The sequence below is a fragment of the Anolis sagrei genome, chromosome X (assembly GCF_037176765.1).
Source record: "Anolis sagrei isolate rAnoSag1 chromosome X, rAnoSag1.mat, whole genome shotgun sequence".
Lineage (NCBI taxonomy): Eukaryota > Metazoa > Chordata > Lepidosauria > Squamata > Dactyloidae > Anolis > Anolis sagrei.
In genome coordinates, this window is record NC_090034.1 from 88,120,890 (window position 1) to 88,139,907 (window position 19,018).

Here is a 19,018-nt window from a genome sequence, read left to right on the forward strand (position 1 = left end):
TATGAATGTCTGAGACCTCACAGCCTCTAAGGATGCCTGCCGTAGATACAGGCGAAACGTCAGGAGAGAATGCTTCGAGAACATGACCATTTAGCCCGATAAACTTACAACAAGCTAGGTATGAATGTCTGAGACCTCACAGCCTCTGAGGATGCCTGCCATAGATGCAGCCTAGGTATGAATGTCTAAGATCTCACAACCTCTGAGGATGCCTACCATAGATGGAAGCGAAACGTCAGGAGAGAATGCTTCTAGAACATGACCATATAACCCGATAAACCTACAACAACCTAGGTATGAATGTCTGAGACCTCACAACCCCTGTGGATGCCTGCCATTGATGCAGGCGAAACGTCAGGAGAGAATGCTTCTAGAACATGACCATATAGCCTGATAAACCTACAACAACCTGGGTATGAATGTCTGAGACCTCACAACCTCTCTGGATGCCTGCCATTGATGCAGGTGAAACGTCAGGTATGAATGTCTAAGATCTCACAACCTCTGAGGATGCCTGCCATAGATGCAAGCGAAACGTCAGGAGAGAATGCTTCTAGAACATGACCATATAGCCTGATAAACTTACAACAAGCTAGGTATGAATGCCTGAGACCTCACAGCCTCTGAGGATGCCTGCCGTAGATACAGGCGAAATGTCAGGAGAGAATGCTTCGAGAACATGACTGTATAGCCCGATAAACCTACAACAACCTAAGTATGAATGTTTCAATCTGGCCACCTTGATTAACATTTGATGGCCTGACAGTTTTTAGGTGTGGCTTGTTACCGCCTGGGACAATCCTTTGTTGAGAGGTGATTAGCTGTCCTTGATTGTTTCTTGTCTGGATTTCCCTTGTCTTTGAGTGCCTTTCTTTATTTACTGTTATAATTTCAGATATTTTTTTAAAAATACCGGTAGCCAGATTGTGTTCATTTTCATAGTTTCTTCCTTTCTGTTGACATTGTCCACATGCTTGTGGCTTTCAATGGCTTCTCTGCGTAACCTGACATGGCAGTTGGGAGAGCCTTGGACAATAAGATTCCCCCTTCTCGCCGGCTCCCTCTTGCCTGGCTCAGGCTCTTCCCAGGCACAGACAGGCAAAAGGGGAGGGAAGGGAGGGGAGGGAGGGGAGGGGAGGGGAGGGGCCAGGCTGGGGCGGAGGCAAGGGGAGGGGGCTCTGCGTGCTCTCTCCCTCTCATTGTCTCCCTCCCTCTTTCCTTCCCTCCCTCCCTCTTTTCCTGGGCCAGTGCCTGGCTCCAGTTGCTGGCCAGTGCATCAGGAACGCGGCGCCATGGTGGTGAGTCTGGGGCCTTGGGCTTTCATTTATTTGGGGCGGGGGGCTTTAGCTTGAGCATCAAGGCGACCCCCTCCCTCCCTCCTTCTCTTCTTTCTCCCTGACATGCACCTGTTACCATCGAAACCCAGATTCCCCATAAACAAAAGCTGGCCCCACTCCTAATGTGATTGCTGGTGCGAAAGGAAGTGAATGGGTTACTGTAGCGCCCTGGCCCTAGATCCTCTTAGGAGGCTCAGTTTACCTAGATGGCCTTGCATTGTGTGTAGATACATAGTTACCTTCCCAATCCAGAGCCAGGGGATTTCTTCAAGGCGGCCCTGCTCCCACCCACTATTGATCCTCCCAGCTTTTGGGGTGCAGCCTCAGAGGGCCCTTCCACACAGCCCTATATCCCAGAATATCGAGGCAGAAAACACCACAATATCTGCTTTGAACTGAGTTATCTGAGTCCACACTCAGAGCCCTTCCAGACAGCCCTATATCCCAGAATATCAAGGTAGAAAATCTACTTTGAACTGGGTTATCCAAGTCCACACTCAGGTCCCTTCCACACAGCCCTATATCCCAGAATATTAAGGCAGAAAACCCCACAACATCTGCTTTGAAGTGGGTTATCTGAGTCCATACTCGGGGTCCTTCCAGACAGCCCTATATCCCAAAATATCAAGGCAGAAAATCCCACAATATCTGCTTTGAACTGAGCTATCTGAGTCCACACTCAGGGCCATTCCACACAGCCCTATATCCCAAAATATCAAGGCAGAAAATCCCATAATATCTGCTTTGAACTGGGTTTTCTGAGTCCACACTCAGGGCCCTTCCACACAGCCCTATATCCCAGAATATCAAGGCAGAAAATCCCACAATACCTGCTTTGAACTGGGTTTTCCGAGTCCACACTCAGGGCCCTTCCAGACAGCCCTATATCCCAGAATATCAAGGCAGAAAATCTACTTTGAACTGGGTTATCCAAGTCCACACTCAGGTCCCTTCCAGACAGCCCTATATCCCAGAATATCAAGGCAGAAAACCCCACAATATCTGCTTTGAACTGAGTTATCTGAGTCCACACTCAGAGCCCTTCCAGACAGCCCTATATCTCAGAATATCAAGGCAGAAAACTCCATGATATCTGCTTTGAACTTGGTTGTCTGGGTCCACACTCAGGACCCTTCTACACCGCCCTATATTCCAGAATATAAAGGCAGAAAACCCCATAATATCTGCTTTGAATTCAGTTATCTGAGTCCATATTCAGGGTCCTTCCGCACAGCCCTATATCCCAGGATATTAAGGCAGAAAACACCACAATATCTGCTTTGAACTGGGTTATCTGGGGCCCCTTCCACAATAAAGTACCTTGGGAAGTCAGACTTGGCCACGGTGGTCCACGCTCTCGGTACATCCAGGATAGACTACTGCAACGCGCTCTACATGGGGTTGCCTTTGAAGACGGTTTGGAAGCTTCAAATAGTCTTACAGGATGCACACAATTCCCATGTTATGTCAGATCCACTGGCTGCCTGTTTGCTTCCAGGCACGATTCAAAGTGCTGGCTTTGGCTTATAAAGCCCTAAATGGCCCCGACCCAGTTTACCTGTCCGAACGCACCTCACTTTACGAACCACTGCGGAAATTAAGATCTTCTGGGAAGGCCCTGCTCTCGGTCCCACCACCATCACAGGCACATTTGGCTGGGACGAGCGACAGGGCCTTTACAGTGATTGCCCCCCTGGTTATGGAACTCCCTTCCTGGCAATATTAGATCAGCCCCCTCCCTCCTGTCCTTCAGAAGGATGGTGAAGACCTGGCTGTGGGACCAAGACTTTGGGGCAGTGCAATGAGGTAAAATGGTGTCCTGAGATGGGTTTTAAGCAATTTTTAATGTGAATATAAGTGATTTTAATGTTTGTATATATTTATGGTTTTCTGTCCCGGCATTGACTGTTTGCCGTATATATGTTGTGCTCCGCCCTGAGTCCCATGCGGAGTGTGAAGGGCGGAATATAAATTTTCAAATAAATAAATAAATAAATAAACAAAATCCCACATTTTCTATTTTGAACTGGAATATATGGCAGTGTGGGCTCAGGTATCCCAGTTCAAAGCAGATATTGTGGAATTTTCTGCCTTGATGTTCTGGGTTATATGGCAGTGTAGAAGTGCCCTTACAATCCATGGCGTCTTAAAATGAAAGAAAGATTTGGGTTGTGAGTTGTCCGATCTGTATGGCCATGTTCTAGGAGCATTCTCCTGACGTTTTGCCCGCATCTATGGCAGGCATCCTCAGAGGTTGTGAGGTCTGTTGGAAACTAGGAAAATGGGGTTTATATATCTGTGGAATGTCCAATGTGGGAGAAAGAACTCTTGTCTGTTTGAGGTAGGTGTTAATGTTGCAATTGGCCACCTTGATTAGCACTGAATGGCCTAGCAGTTTCAATGTCTGGCTTTTTACTGCCTGGGGGAATTCTTTGTTGTCCCTGATTGTTTCTTGCTTGGAATTTCCCAGTTTTTGAGTGTTGTTCTTTATTTAGTAAAGGTAAAGGTTTTCCCCAGCCATTAAGTCCAGTCTGAGGATTGGTGCTCATCTCCATTTCTAAGTCAAAGATCCGGTACTGTCCGTAGACGCCTCCAAGGTCATGTAATCTGCACGACTGCATGGAGCGCTGTTGCCTTCCTGCTGAAGCGGTACCTATTGATCTCACATTTGCACGTTTTCGAAGTGCTAGGTTGACAGAAACTGGGCCTAACAGCAGTAGCTCACCCCGCTCCCCGGATTTGAACCGGCGACCTTTTGGTCAGCAAATTAACATTGATAGCCAGACTTTGTTCATGTTCATGGTTTCCTCCATTCTGTTGAAATTGCCCACATGCTTGTGGATTTCAATGGCTTCTCTTTGGAATCTGACATGTCAGTTGTTAGAGTGGTCAAGCATTTCTGTGTTCTCAAATAATATGCTATGTCCAGGTTGGTTCATCAAGTCCTTCTATGGCTGACTTCTCTGTTTGAAGTAGTGCCTTTCATTTTCCTTGATTCGTGTTTGGGCACTCTGTTTGATAGTCCCTATGATTCCCTCAGGCAGAAAGAAGCCAGACCTTGAAACTGCTAGGCCATTAAATTTGAATCAAGGTGGCCAACTGAAACATTCACACCTAGCTCAAACAGATAAGAGTTCTTTCTTCCACTCTGGACATTCCACATATATATACTCAATTTTCCTAGTTTCTAACAGACCTCACAACCTCTGAGGATGCCTGCCATAGATGTAGGCGAAACGTCAGGAGGGAATGCTTCTGAAACATAACCATACAGCCCAGAAAATTCACAACAATCCAGTGATCCCGGCCATGAAAACCTTCGACAATACAAATAAATATTTATTTATTACTAGCTGTACTTGCCACACGTTGCTGTGGCCAACCTTCCCTCCCTCTTTCTCTTCTTTCTTTTTCTCCTTCCTTCCCTCCCTCTTTCCTTCCCCTTTTTCTTTCTTTCTTTCTCTCCTTCCTTCTCTTCTTCTTCTTCCCTTCCTCCCCCACACCTTTTCTTTCCCTTGCTCTTTCTCCCCTTTCTTCCTTTGCTATTCTTGGACTGCAACTCCCAGCAGTCCTCCTGATCGATCTATTTATCCACTTACTTATCTAACTCTATCTAATCTATCTATCTGGAGGATTGCTGGGAGTTGGAGTCCAGGAATAGGAAATTGGAAATATGTAGGGATTGGGATGCTCTCAAAGAAATCCAAGGAGAAGCAAACTTGGAGCTTGGAAGCAGTGAATTTGGATCATCTTCCTCTCCTAAAGGGGGAGGAATGCTGGGAGCTGTAGTCTGGAAGAGAGTGTGCATATGCTATTGTGTGCTTTGTTTGCCGGGGGAGTTGTTTTTGCGCATGTGCTGTAGCTTATTTTTGCTTTTTTTGGCTTTTTAAGTCCCTTCTGGTGTGTTTATTAGTTTTTATGAGTGATGGTCACTCATTCGCCTGATAGGTGTATTGTGTCCAAATTTGGTGTCAATTCATCCAGTGGTATTTGAGTTATGTTAATCCTACAAATGGAACATTATATTTTTCTTTATATAGATTTATTTACTCTGTTTATGCCATGTCTTTCTCTACCCCGAAGGGGACTCAAGGCGGTTTACTTAAGAGGCAATTATTTAATGCCTTAAAACATACAAATCCAAAAAATAAAATAAAAATAAAACGTATTAAACATTTAAAAACATTGCATTCCATATTAAAATGGGAAGAGCACTGCCCCTTCAGTCATATAGGCCAAATTCCCTCAGCCCCAAAGATTATTTTATTTTATTTTTTAAATACCCTCCATGATTGTATTAGGAATCATTAAATCTCCCAGTCATAGACATTCCCAGGCCCTTCTCTGCTTGGTGCCATTATCAGAGTTCTTTGGAAGAATTTCTAGGCTCAGGAAACTGGACTTGAAGCAACTATCAGGACTAAAGGTGAAAAGTTGAAGTCCGGAAGGAGGTCCTTAAGAGGTTGAATCAGAGATCCAAGATTGGGGCTGTTTGGGATGATGGGCAAGCCAGGCATTTGTCCCGGGAACCAAGTTGAAGGACCATGGAATGCAGTGTTTGTAGTGAATTCCAAAAGTCAACCAAAAGGAAACTTCCAAGTTTTTCTTTGAAGATTCTAATTTGATGTCACTTGCTCCATATTGTGTGGTTTTAATAATAGTTTTGGAGGTGCCCACAGTGGCGCAATGGGTTAAACCCTTGTGCCGGCAGGAATGAACACCGACAGGTTGGAGGTTCGAATCGGTCAGCTCCAGCTCCCCATGCGGGGACCTCCCAGAAGGATGGTAATCTGGGCATCCCCTGGGCAACATACCTGCAGAGGGCCAATTCTCTCACACCAGAAGCAACTTGCAGTTTCTCAAGTCGCTCCTCTCATGAAAAAAAATGTTTTTAATTTAATGGCCCCCTGGTGCACAGCGGGTTAAACTGCTGAGCTGTTGAACTTGCTGACCGAAACTTTGCCGATTCGAATCTGGGGAGCAGGGTGAGCCCCTGCTGTTGCCCCTGCTTCTGCCAACCTAGCAGTTCGAAAACATGCAAGTGTGAGTAGATCAATAGATACCGCTTCTGCGAGAAGGTAACAGCGCTCCATGCAGTCATTATTATTATTATTATTATTATTATTATTATTTATTTATTTGGGGTGCTTTTACCCCGCCCTTCTCAACCCCCTAGGGGGGACTCAGGGCGGCTTACAAAAGGCACAATTCGATGCCTAACAATTACAACATACAATGCAATATACAATACACAAATGCTGGCCACATGACCTTGGAGGTGTCTATGGACAACGCTGGTTCTTCAGCTTAGAAATTGAGATGAGCACCACCCCACAGAGCTGGACACGGCTAGACTTAATGTCAGGGGAAACCTTTACCTTAAAGTTTATATGTTTTTAATTCTATGTTTTAATCTATATGTTTCTTTGATTATATGTTTGTTTTACATGGCGTTGAATTATTGCCCATTGTAAGGCCGCTCTGACTCCCCTTCGGGGTGAGATGGGTGGGGTATAAATACAGTAAATAAATAAATAAAGCCACTGCTTCTTAAACCGTGGGTCCTGACCCCAAATGGGATTCCTTTAATGTTGGGCTGACTACACATTTGGCAACCTTAGAAGGTTTCGGAAGGCAACCCGTTTATACCAATTGATTAGCCGCAGCATCCAGTGTTTACAGTTGACTGCAGAAAATGCTCCAGATATAAATCCACAAAAAAGACAAAGAAAGGAAAATCAATTCCCCACAAAGGATTCCCCAAGGCAGTAAGAAGTCAGACCTTGAAAACTGCTAGTCCATAAATGCTAATCAAGGTGGCAATTGCTATATTCATACCTACCTCAAACAGACAAGAGTTCTTTCTCCCACCCTGGACATTATTCCACAGATAATAAACCCCACTTGCGTTGTTTCCAACAGACCTCACAACCTCTGAGGATGCTGCCATAGATGCAGGTGAAACTTCGGGAGAGAATGCTTCTGGAGCATGGCCATACAGCCCAGAAAACACACAAAAACCCACCGAAAATCAGATTGTTTAGTAAATGCTGATATTTGATTTTTATACATTTTTATATAACTATATATCAAATTCTGGAGGTTGGAAAGGGGTCACAAGTGGGGAAGTTTAAGAAGCCTTGCTCTCAATCAGTGCTTCTAGAGGTATTTGATGTGGGGATTAGCAACGACCACATCAAGGGACTGGTACCATATTTGTGCCCATTATATGCATTGTTACGTTCTCTCCTGGATACCCAGTAGGGGTACCATTACCTTGGGTACCATCACGAGTCCATGGACCACCGTTTTGAGTAGCAATGCTCTGTGTTAAAATAATAACAACACCAAGAATAATAAGCACTATAAAGCTCTAAAGTAATATAAAAAGGAGCCAGTGTAGGTATTTGAGTGTGGGACCGGGGTGATCCAGGTTCAAGTTCCAATGCATCATGAAAGTCATGGAGTGACCATATGCGAGTCACTCTCTTTCTCAAGCTTATCTCCTGTCTCACAGGGAAGGAGGAGGAGAGCCATATATTTTGCCTTGAACTCATTGAAGAAAACGTGGGATAGAAATATAACAAACACAACTTAGAAAAATTCCTGGGGTGTGGGGGGCGATGAAGGTACTCCTTGCTTTGTCGTGTGACTTAAACTTACAGTGGAGTCTCGCTTATCCAACATAAATGGGCCAGCAGGATGTTGGATAAGCAAAAATGTTGGCTAATAAGACATCAAATTACGGTACGATTTTGCAAATTAAGCACTAAAACATCATGTTTTACAACAAATTGACAGAAAAAGAAGTTCAATACATTGTAATATTATGTAGTATTTATTGTATTTACGAATTTAGCACCAAAACATTGCAATGTATTGAAACAGCAGTGGATCTGGGCGGGAGGCAGACTGTGTTGGATAATACAAAACGTTGGATGAACGAAGGTTAGATAAGTAAGACTCTTCTGTACTTTACTTAGGTGATCCCTTGTTGTCTGAGTATGATGGACTTCCAAGTGTAGTGGGTCTGCAGGTGACTGTAGAGCTCTATTCTTGACCCACATGATCTTCCACAGTGAAGACATTGGTTTCCACGTGAAAGGTGGTCCCGGTCAGGGTTGGCTTGACATGCCTTCCTCTTGGCACATTTTTCCCTTTCGCCCTCCATTTCTGCCTCTTCAAATTCCACAGCACTGCTGGTCACAGCTGACTTCCAGTTAGAACATTCAAGGACCAGGGCTTTCCTGTTTTTGGTGTCTCTGCCACAGTTTTTAAAGTTAGCTTTAAGCCCATCTTTAAATTTATTTTCCTGTCCACCAACATTCTGTTTTTCAATTCACAGTTCATTCTTGAATTGTGAGTATAGTAACTGCTTTGGGAGACAATGATTGGGCATTCGGACAACGTGGCCAGTCCAGCCGAGTTGATGGCATAGGAGCATCGCTTCAATGCTGGTGGTCTTTGCTTCTTCCAGCAGGCTGACAGTTGTCCACCTGTCTTCCCAAGAGATTTGCAGGATTTTTCGGAGGCAGCGCTGATAGACTCGTTCCAGGAGTTGAGTGTGACGTCTGTAGATGGTCCATGTTTTGCAGGCATATAATAGGGTTGGGAGGACAATAGCTTTATAAAGAAGTGCCTTGGTCTCCCTATGGATGTCCTGATCAAACACTCTCTGCTTCATTTGGGAAAATGCTGCACTCGCAAAGCTCAGGCTGTGTTGTATTTCAGTGTCAGTGTTGATTTTTATGGAGAGGTGGCTGCCAAAGTAGTGGAAATGGTCAACATTTTCTAACGTTACACCATTAAGCTGTATTTCTGGCATTGTAGACGGGGTGTTCCACATATCTGATGATTATTAGGAAACGGAGAGAGAGACTTCACAATTAATTTTGAAATCCAAAGTTTGGTGTTTAAAAAAAGATAAAATCATACTCTTTTCTCAGAACCGGGCAACTGCAATGTGGACTAAGACCTGCTTTCCAAATTGGACATGTGCTCAAGGGCTGCATTATGTATTTATGTAAATGTATGAAAACTTACAATACAGTTTGGCCTTCTGCAGCTCCAGTTATTTTTGCATTTGATTTGACTTGGATTTCGATTTGACTAGACAAAGCTAGAAATAGATAATAGCATTTGATTCTTTTTTTGATCCAGTGTTTGAAAATGGCTTGAAAACAGCTTGGCTTTACAAAATGTCCTGTTGCTGGTGATCAAACAGGTTTGGCAGGTTTCCGAAACAACGCAAAAACTGCAAAACCTGCTACTGCCAGAGGTGGGAAATAGGATAGGATGAACGTAGGCAATGAAAGTGGAGATCTTTTTTTCCCTCAGACTGCCTCCAGCCTTTGAAAAATCTGCCTCTTATTTTGATTGCTCCTAGGTTTTGATAGTACAGTTTGCTTATGCTACTGCCTTAGTTTTCTCTTGCCTTGGAGCGGGGTGAGCTCCCGCTGTTAGTCCCAGCTTCTGCCAACCTATCAGTTCGAAAACATGCAAATGTGATTAGATCAATAGGTACCGCTCTGACAGGAAGGTAACGGCACACTATGCAATCATGCCGGCCACATAACCTTGGAAGTGTCTATGGACAATGCTGGCTCTTCAGCTTAGAAATTTCAGCGCCTTCCAAGTCACCCAGTTTTCTGTGTGCCCAGGGGGAGAGTCTCTCATTTGGTATCAGCTATTGATTGAGGTTCTGAGTTTTCGCCTGCCCCTTTTGGACTCTTGCTTGCTGAGGTGTTCCAGCAAGTGTCTCTGTAGATCTTAGAAAACTTAAATCAAAACAGATTGAACAGACTGCGCTCTGGTACCACGAGCTGCAGAGCCAACCTTAAGAAATGGGGCTACAAAGTGGAATCCACGACATGCGAGTGTGGAGAAGAGCAAACTACAGGCCACCTGCTGCAATGCAACCTGACCCCTGCTACATGCACAGTGGAGGACCTTCTTATAGTAACACCAGAGGTACTCCAAGTGGCCAGCTACTGGTCAAAGGACATTTAATCAACTACCAAGCTTGCAAACTTTGTGTTTTGTATGTTTGTTTGTTTGTTAAAAATGCAGTACAACTGTTTGGTTTACTCCTGACATGATAAATATAAATGAGCTTAGAAATGGAGATGAGCACCAACCCCCAGAGTTGGACACGACTAGACTTAATGTCAGAGGAAACCTTTACCTATATGTATATTTATGTATGTATATGTATATTTATGTATGTGTGTGTATACATACACACACTAGCTGTCCCCTGCCACGTGTTGCTGTGGCCCAGTCTGGTGATCTGGAAAATAAAGTAATGTGAAAGCGTTGGTTTCTAATATATGTATTTCTTTCTGCTTGTGGGTAAACAGTATTTCTTATTGTTTCTTTGTCAGTGTTGAAGTGGAGATTGTTTGGTTTGCCTACTCTGGAACATGCAACATGCAAATTGTCCTTCTTTAGGGGTTCCTTTCAAATCTATGATACTATATCTCTCTGTGTGTGTGAATCATATATATCTATCTATATCTTTGGCTGGATGGCTCTTTATCAGGAGGGCTTTGATTACGTTTTCTTGCCCTGGCAAAGTGAGTTGGACTGGATGGCCTTAAGTATTATCTGTTGGTCATGGGGGTTCAGTGTGGGAAGTTTGCCCCAATCCTGTCATTGGTGGGCTTCAAAATGGTCTTTTATTGTAGGTGAACTATAAATCCTGGTAACTACAATTCACAAATGTCAAGGTCTATTTCCCCCAACTCCATCTGTGTTCATATTTGGGCGTATGGAATATTCATGCCAAGTTTGGTCCAGATGCATCATTATTTGAATCCGCAGTGCTCTCTGTGTGTAGGTGAACCACAACTCCCAAACTCAAGGTCTAGTGTTTTCTGTTGGTCATGGGAGTCCTGTATGCCACGTTTGGTTCAATTCCATCATTGGTGGAGTTCAGAATTATCTTTGATTGTAGGTGAACTATCAATCCCAGTAACTACAACTCCCAAATGACAAAATCAATTTTTTTGAGTGATGGTCACTCCTTGGGTTAGTAGGTGTCTTGTGGCCAAATTCGGGGCCACCTCATTAGGCAGAATGAAGTCGAAGTTGGTGTGTAAGTTCTTAGCAGCCATCCTCCATCTCTAACTATGGCTCCTGAATCCTTTGCCCATTCCCTTGCTTTGGGGATGAGAAGGGCTTGCAGTCCTTCAACCATCAGCCTCAGGAACAGTGGAGGAGTCTTCAGTGGTCAAGCCAGACTCAGTGCCTTCTGTCAGGGTTAGTCATGCTATTATTGAGCAAAAATAATAGCATCCCTACCAATATTATGGCTGTCAGGGAAAGGAAGAGAGGTTTGTGACAAAACTAACTTGCGCAATCGTAGTAACTATCTCTTTTTGTGCGAGAAGGAATGAAGAACAATGACTGCTACTCTGCCCGAGGCAAGGAAAAGGCTTGGCTTGGCTGGGCTGTCAGCCCAGTTAGTCTCTGCACATGGAATTGGGGCAGAAGAGGGGGAGGCTCCCTCTTGTAGTTTGCCTCCGCAGACAGCATGTCTTTGGCCGGCCCTGGCTCAGTCCACGCGTGGCAGCCATTGTGGGCGCGGGTTGAATGCTGTATTGATAAGGGAACGGCTCTCCGGTTCTCAAGGCCTTTGCCATCGCTTCTTTTGTGCTGAAACATTGATTCTATTATGCGGCAAACGTTTGCCTTGCTCGATTTTACCATTCAGATTTCTAGAGGGTTTTTTTCTTATGATCTCATGCCTTTTGTTACGAAATTTCAGCTTTCTGTGTAGTGCAGAAGGATTGTAACTATTTTCTCTATCATTCCATTTATCTTCCTTGCCAGATTCTTTAGGCATCAGAGTGTTTTGTTCCAGGTATATACCTGAAGTGCCATAAACATTCCACAGTATACCTATATTATAGTCTTCCAAATGTACTGCTTTTCATATATGTTCGACCCAGGGATAAATTACGAATACTGGGACTCTAAGCCAGGCTTGCACAACCTGTGGCTGTCCATGTGTTGGGGATTCCTAGAAGCCCTAGCCAGCTTGTCCAATGGTCAGGAATTCTGGGAGCTGAAGTCCCAAAACATCTGGAGGGCCACAAGTTATACTGGCCTGCTCTAAAAACAAGCACTTCCAAGAAATAGGTGTTATTCTATATGTGTTATTACCAAAAGATATATCTTATTTTAACAAATTACCAAAATATTTGATCTGAGGCCCAGTTTGTACTATATAAACCCCTTCTCCATATATTTGATATCCACGGTTTCACTGAACTATGCTCCAAAAATTCTCCTTCCTCCATTTCTTGGACCTCCATTGTGATTCTGGGGTATGTTTCTGGCCCAAGTGTAGTCAAAATAGTTCACTAGGTTGTTGTAGGTTTTTCGGGCTATGTGGCCATGTTCTAGAAGCATTCTCTCCTGACGTTTCACCTCTGAGGATGCTTGCCACAGATGCAGGCGAAACATCAAGAGAGAATGTTTCTAGAACATGGCCACATAGCCCAAAAAACCTACAACAACCCAATGATTCCAGCCATGAAAGCCTTTGACAATACATTAAAATAGTTCACTACTTTCCCTGGTTTCAGGAATCCATGGTGGGATCAAGCCGCTCAGAGATGGGGCGGCTTCCTCCTCCTCTTCCTCCTCCTCCTCCTCCTCTTAATAATAATAATAATAATAATAATAATAATAATAATAATTTATTTACTTTTATCTTGCCCTTTTCACCCACAAATGGGACTCAAAGTGTTGAAAAAATTAGAAAAAAACAACAACCAAAACTCCATAATACAGACAATCAACATCCACCCAACCTGACATATAAACAAAAATGAACACAGTGCATAAACCACAAATTACATAAATATAAATAAGCATAAAATAGCCACATATATCATAATAGCTAAAATCCCTGTGTCTCGGGCCACTGAGGTTGTCCTAAAACATTAAAATATTAGACTAAATGTCTCATAGCTCCAAATCTTTGACCAATTGAGTTTTGTCTGACTGAGATAAGCTGCCATTGTGTGTTATTGGGAAAGGCCTGCTTCCATGAAAAGGTCTTCACCTGGGAGTGAAAGGCGAATAACAAGGGGGCTGAACGCATCTCTTTGGGGAGGGAGTTTCAGATCTGCAGGGCCACCACCAGAAAGGCCCTCTCTCTTGTTCCCACCAACTGTACTTGTGACGGTGGTGGGACCGAGTGGAGGTCCTCTCCTGATGGTCTCAGGGCTCGTGTGGGCTGATAGGAGAAGATGCAGTCTCTCAAGTAGGCTTGTACTGTACATGAATCTGACTGTAGTTGGACTATAATTCCATTTGACCATGCAGCATGGAGATGATGGGAGTTACAGTCCCAGTGTGTCTGGGAGGTAGCAGACTGGGTGATGCTACAGTTTTGGAGTTATTTATTCTGAGGAAAAGATGTACAAATACACCTTGCTTTGACCATTTTGATCATCTTTTATTTGCACTTCATTGATTTGTACACCATTCAGCTGTTTGAGTATTTGAAATCATTTTCAAGGTACTGAGAGTTTACATTGTATTTGGCATCATTTTCAAGGTACTCTAGTTTACATTGTTTGAAGGTACTGAAACAATGTAAACTAGAGTTTACATTGTTTCAGAGATTCTAAGTAGTGTTTCAATATTTATTTCTTTATGCAATGCTTTTGACACAAAATAAATATATAAATACAAAAATATTAGAATCTGATGTTTTTCCTGCTTCTTGGCAGGGGTTGGACTGGATGGCCCATGAGGTCTCTTCCAACTCTATGATTCTTCGTGGGTTGAATGAAAAGTAATGCCTCCACCATCGTAACTCCTCAACAGATGGCAGTACTGGTATGCGGCAGGAACTGGCTTGTTCAGTAGACTCTCCTCTACAGTTCCATTTTGGCAGGAACCCTTAGCATTGAATGGTTGTGTTGTTAAAGTGCGAAGTATGAAATCCTGCGGTCAGTGCGACTTAAGCAATGTGCAGTCATTGAATTCTTCAATTTCAAGCACAATCGGCATTTCACAAGAACGTGTGGGTCACATTATTGCTTTGTTTGGCTATTGGAAGATCTGTGCACAATGGGTATCCAGGATGCTGATGCCTGAAATGTAAGCGCACAGACTTGAAACTTCAGAGACTGGATCCAGAGGCGGCCCTAGGTAATTTTCAACGGTAAGCAGACAGTATTTTGGCACCCCCAACCAATCACTGATATATATTTTCTGTTCGTCGTGGGAGTTCTGTGTGCCATATTTGGTTCAATTCCATCATTGGTGGAGTTCAAAATGCTCTTTGATTGTAGGCGAACTATACATCCCAGTAACTACAACTTGTATATGTCAAGGTCTATTTTCCCCCAAGAGTGCCTCAAGAACGCTCCTGGGCAAAATCAACTATACTGCAAATGCTTACTTTGCGTAATGGGTTGAGCCGCCCCTGACTGGATCTCACCACCATACGCATCTTCCATACAGTCCAGTTTTAGCACTGTCTGATTTCCATCTGTTCCCGATAATGAAAAAAGATCTGCGGGGACATCGTTATGCTCCTGATGAAGATGTTGAGAGAACTGTGAGACGCTGGTTGCGGAAACAGAGTGTCGACTTCTTCCATGACGGCTTCAGGAAACTTGTTCATCGTTGGCAGAAATGTATCCAATTGCCTGGTGATTATGTGGAAAGGTGAATAGTGGTAGTTAAATAGCACATTCTAAGGATTATTTCTTCATTTGATTTATTGAAATAGTCCCATCCAAACCCAAGTAACGAAGGTGGAGGCATTACTTTTCATTCAACCCTCGTATGATTCTACTGCACCAAGCACCTCTGAATACATATTCCTGGGACTTTGGCCAATGGTAACTATCCCAGATAAATTTTATGAATGTCTGAAAACTAATGGGCGCTTTCTGTACTTTTCAGGCAGGCATACTTCTAATACTAGCACTCCTAAATACATGATGTCTTCCATTCACAATTAGTGTCTGTTTTCAGCTATTCACACACTCTCATATGAATATGGGCAGCCTTCAATTTTCAGGTAGTTAGTATGATACAAATATAAAATTAACTGCATACTTCTGTGTGAGAATGATGGTCTGTGTTTATCCTTAGGTCAGTGTACTCTGCCTGAGAGCCAGGCTGTCCCTGTACTACTAATTTTTAGCTGGGCAACTCAGCCCCGGCTTGTCACTGTATAAGGCAGGAAGCTACTTGCAAGTTTAAGGAATTATCTCAAAAACTGCTGAGGCAACCAATTTTGGTATAAAATGCAGAACTAAGCTGTGGGAATTTCCATGAAATTCATGCTCAAAGGGGAAAATCGCTGGGGAAGGAAGTTGCTGCTTGATCTCCTGGAAACAGTAGTGTCTTTTCATGATCTGTCACTCTTGATTTGGGGCCATGGGAAAAAGAGAACAGAGAATGAAGAAAGACCTCCATGTATTTGCAAGTATGGGGTTAACCGTGAAGGGGATGTGTTTTGTAGCATTTGTTAGAGTGGTATCAGACATTCCGGTTCCCAAATAAATGTGACATCAGATTTTTTTTTGTTGTGTCAGGAGTGACTTGAGAAACTGCAAGTTGCTTCTGGTGTGAGAGAATTGGCCATCTGCAAGAATGTTGACATCTGATTGAGAACACAAGACTTGTTGGAATTTGTAAGAAATGCACACCCTAGTAGTATACAGAGATGCTCTAGTCTTCAGCTTATATACTAAGAGATAGAATATTTAGCAAACACAATTTGTGATGGTGTGATTTGTGATTGCAAAATTGTGTCACTGATATACAACTAGAGTGCCAGTGAAGTGGTTGCATTTGGACCATAGCCATCAAATTCATTGAGAGCATTTCCAGACAGCACAAAATCACGGGTTTTAAACAGGGGCAAAAAATCCCGGGACTTCAGAAGAGGTCCACATAACAGACCTGTTGGTCCCAGGATTTCTGCCTCCACTGTTCAGACTTATTGCTTTGTTGTGAGATTTAGAGGCTCCCAAGATGGCTGCTGTGGGACTTCCACCAGTTTTTTTTAACCCTTAAGATGGGAATATGTGGACAATCACTGCAGCAAATCACTGCAAAAGTTCAGTTCTTTGTCCTGGCCAGAAAAACTGCCCTCCAGATGTTTCATGAAGTTTCTGGCACACAAAGTTTTTGCCTTCTACTCAAGTGTCACCTTCTTTTTAGGAACCGACCAATCAGGAACAAGCATCTAAAACCAAGGAACAAACTCAGATAAAAAATCCCATGATTTCCAGTTGCAGGGAGATAGAGATATGCGAAGATCCGCATATTCGGCTCAAAACCGCAATATTGCTGCACATGGAAATCTCGCGTTTTTTGCCTTTTGTAGCGATTGCTTCCGCATTTACAGGGAACGGCGTCTGGCCACCCTCCTGTTTGCTATGGAAGTTCCTGGGATAAAGTTACTGTCTGGATGGGCCCAGAGTGACCTTGGAATAGTCAGCTGTATCATACTATCAGATATAGATACAGTACAACCACCGCTTACCATATTTCCTCGATTCTAAGACACACCTTTTCCCTCTATAAACATTGCTAAAAATGGGGTGCATCTTAAAATTGTGGGTGCAGAAGCATGTGTCTGTTTTGCACATAACTCCCTAATTTTGCTCTGTTGAAACAGATACATGTGGCATATTGAGAGACAAAGAAGCAGCAAACCATAGGGAAGGTCAAGGGCCTCCCTCTTGTGTGCCATCTGTGTCTGTTTCAACTGGGCAAAGATAGGCAGGTATTGGGCAAAACAGACATATGTGGCATGCCTAACTCCCAAAAATATAGTAAGGTAAATGTTTTCCCCTGACATTAAGTCTAATTGTGTCCAACTCTGGGGTGTGATTCTCATCTCCATTTCTAGGCCAAAGAGCCACCGTTGTGCGTAAACACCTCCAAGGTCATGTAGTTGGCATGACTGCATGGAGTGCCATTACCTTCCCTCTGGAGTGGTACCTATTGATCTGCTCACATTTGCATGTTTTCGATCTGCTAGGTTGGCAGAAGCTGGGCCTAACAGTGGCAGCTCATCCCACTCCCTAGATTTGAACCACCAACCTTTTGGTCAGCAAGTTCAGAAGCTCAGCAGTTTAACCTGCTGGGCCACTGGGGGCTCTTTTCTAAATATATACTTACAGGGCAGCCCTGTCCTCAGGAGGACTCATCACTGCCCACATTGGCCCTGTCTCCTGGATATCCCACTTGTTTATCCCCTGGAAATGGGGCTGCCTTGTGTTCGCATGACAGTCCCCTCATTGGCATAGCTTGGGGAGTGATCCCTCTCCCTTAGTAAAAGTGGAGGGCCAACTGTTCTTGTGTTGGAAGTATACCATAGGATCACACTGGAAGATCCAGAGTGGCTCACAAACCCTTTTGAGTAGGGGAGGGATATTTTTGGAGGATAGATAGGTAAGCAAAACTGTGGCAACTGAATTCATGGATAAGTGAGCGGTGGATCAAATTATATTTATTTTTCTTTCACACAACCCCCCCCCCTTTTTTTTTTGCTATTTTTCCATAATGCTTAAGAGGAATTATAGGGCGAATCAATGATGATGATATATTATGAGCAGATACATTAAATATCTATTTTGTCTAGAGGTTAATACCCTTTTCAATCTCAGAAGATTGAATACTATTATGTCTCGGCAGAAGCAAAAATAAGACCAAACATAGCCAAAAAGGCCCAGGATAGCTTTTAAAAGTTTTCACTTGGTAACTCATGGATGTGAAATGGTGCCAGGTGCCATTTCACATCAGGATAACCTGATGTGATAACTCAGGTTATCCTGAGTTATCACATCAGGTGCCAGGTGCCAGGATAACTCGGCTTTCCAAAAGTTGGATGTCTTCACCAAAAGTGCCTCCTATTGTTATTACCCATTGAATTATATAGTTGGAAAAGACTTCAGAGGTCCAAGAAGGGACAGATTGTGACCCTCCAGATATTGCTAAAGTGCAGATCCAACCATCTACTACCATTGGTTGTGTTGGCTGATAGCTGGAGCTCAGGGGAATCTGTAGAGCCATGGGATCGTTACCTCTGATTCTCCTCCAATCCCAAACCAAATGCAGGAGTTTTACTCACATAACATTCCTATTGAGTGCCTAAGTCCCCAATAGCTGCTGGTAGTGGGGCTGGAAAAGGGCACCTGAGGAAGATCTTAATACTTGGTCAGGTTCACATGGGAGCATGCAGATCTTACAAGGTGCTCAGGTTCCATGAAGGATTAACACCAGTGCTCTGAATTGTGATTGAAAGTAGACTACCAGCACAGTTATAATAAGATTGACAGTCTGTACCCAGGCCTTTTTGTACCGGCATCAATTTCTAGATTATCATTGACTTCTACAACATGGGATTCCAAAATGGGATCAGAATGTATTGTCAAAGGCTTTCATGGCTGGAACCACTGGGTTGCTGTGAGTTTTCCATGTTCCAAAAGCATTATCTCCTGACGTTTCACCCACATCTATGGCAGGCATCCTCAGAGGTTGTGAGGTCTGTTGGAAACTAGGCAAGTGGGATTTATATATCTGTGGAATGTCCAGGGTGAGAGAAAGAACCTTGTCTGTTTGAGACAAGTTTGTATGTTGCAATTGGCCACCTTGATTAGCATTGAATGGCCTTGGAGCTTCAAAGCCTGGTT

At 43.5% G+C, this 19,018-nt stretch overlaps 1 protein-coding gene across 1 annotated transcript in view; it reads left to right on the plus strand.

Annotated features, from left to right (window-relative positions):
* Nucleotides 1–1,151: 1,151 nt before the first annotated feature.
* The window catches only part of ARHGAP33 (Rho GTPase activating protein 33), a 74,977-nt gene continuing 57,110 nt past the window's right edge, over nucleotides 1,152–19,018 (plus strand). Inside the window, exon 1 of the mRNA XM_060783921.2 lies at nucleotides 1,152–1,298. Within this exon, the coding sequence (XP_060639904.2) occupies nucleotides 1,293–1,298 (6 nt within the window). The 5' untranslated portion in view covers nucleotides 1,152–1,292. The remainder of the gene's footprint in view (nucleotides 1,299–19,018) is intronic.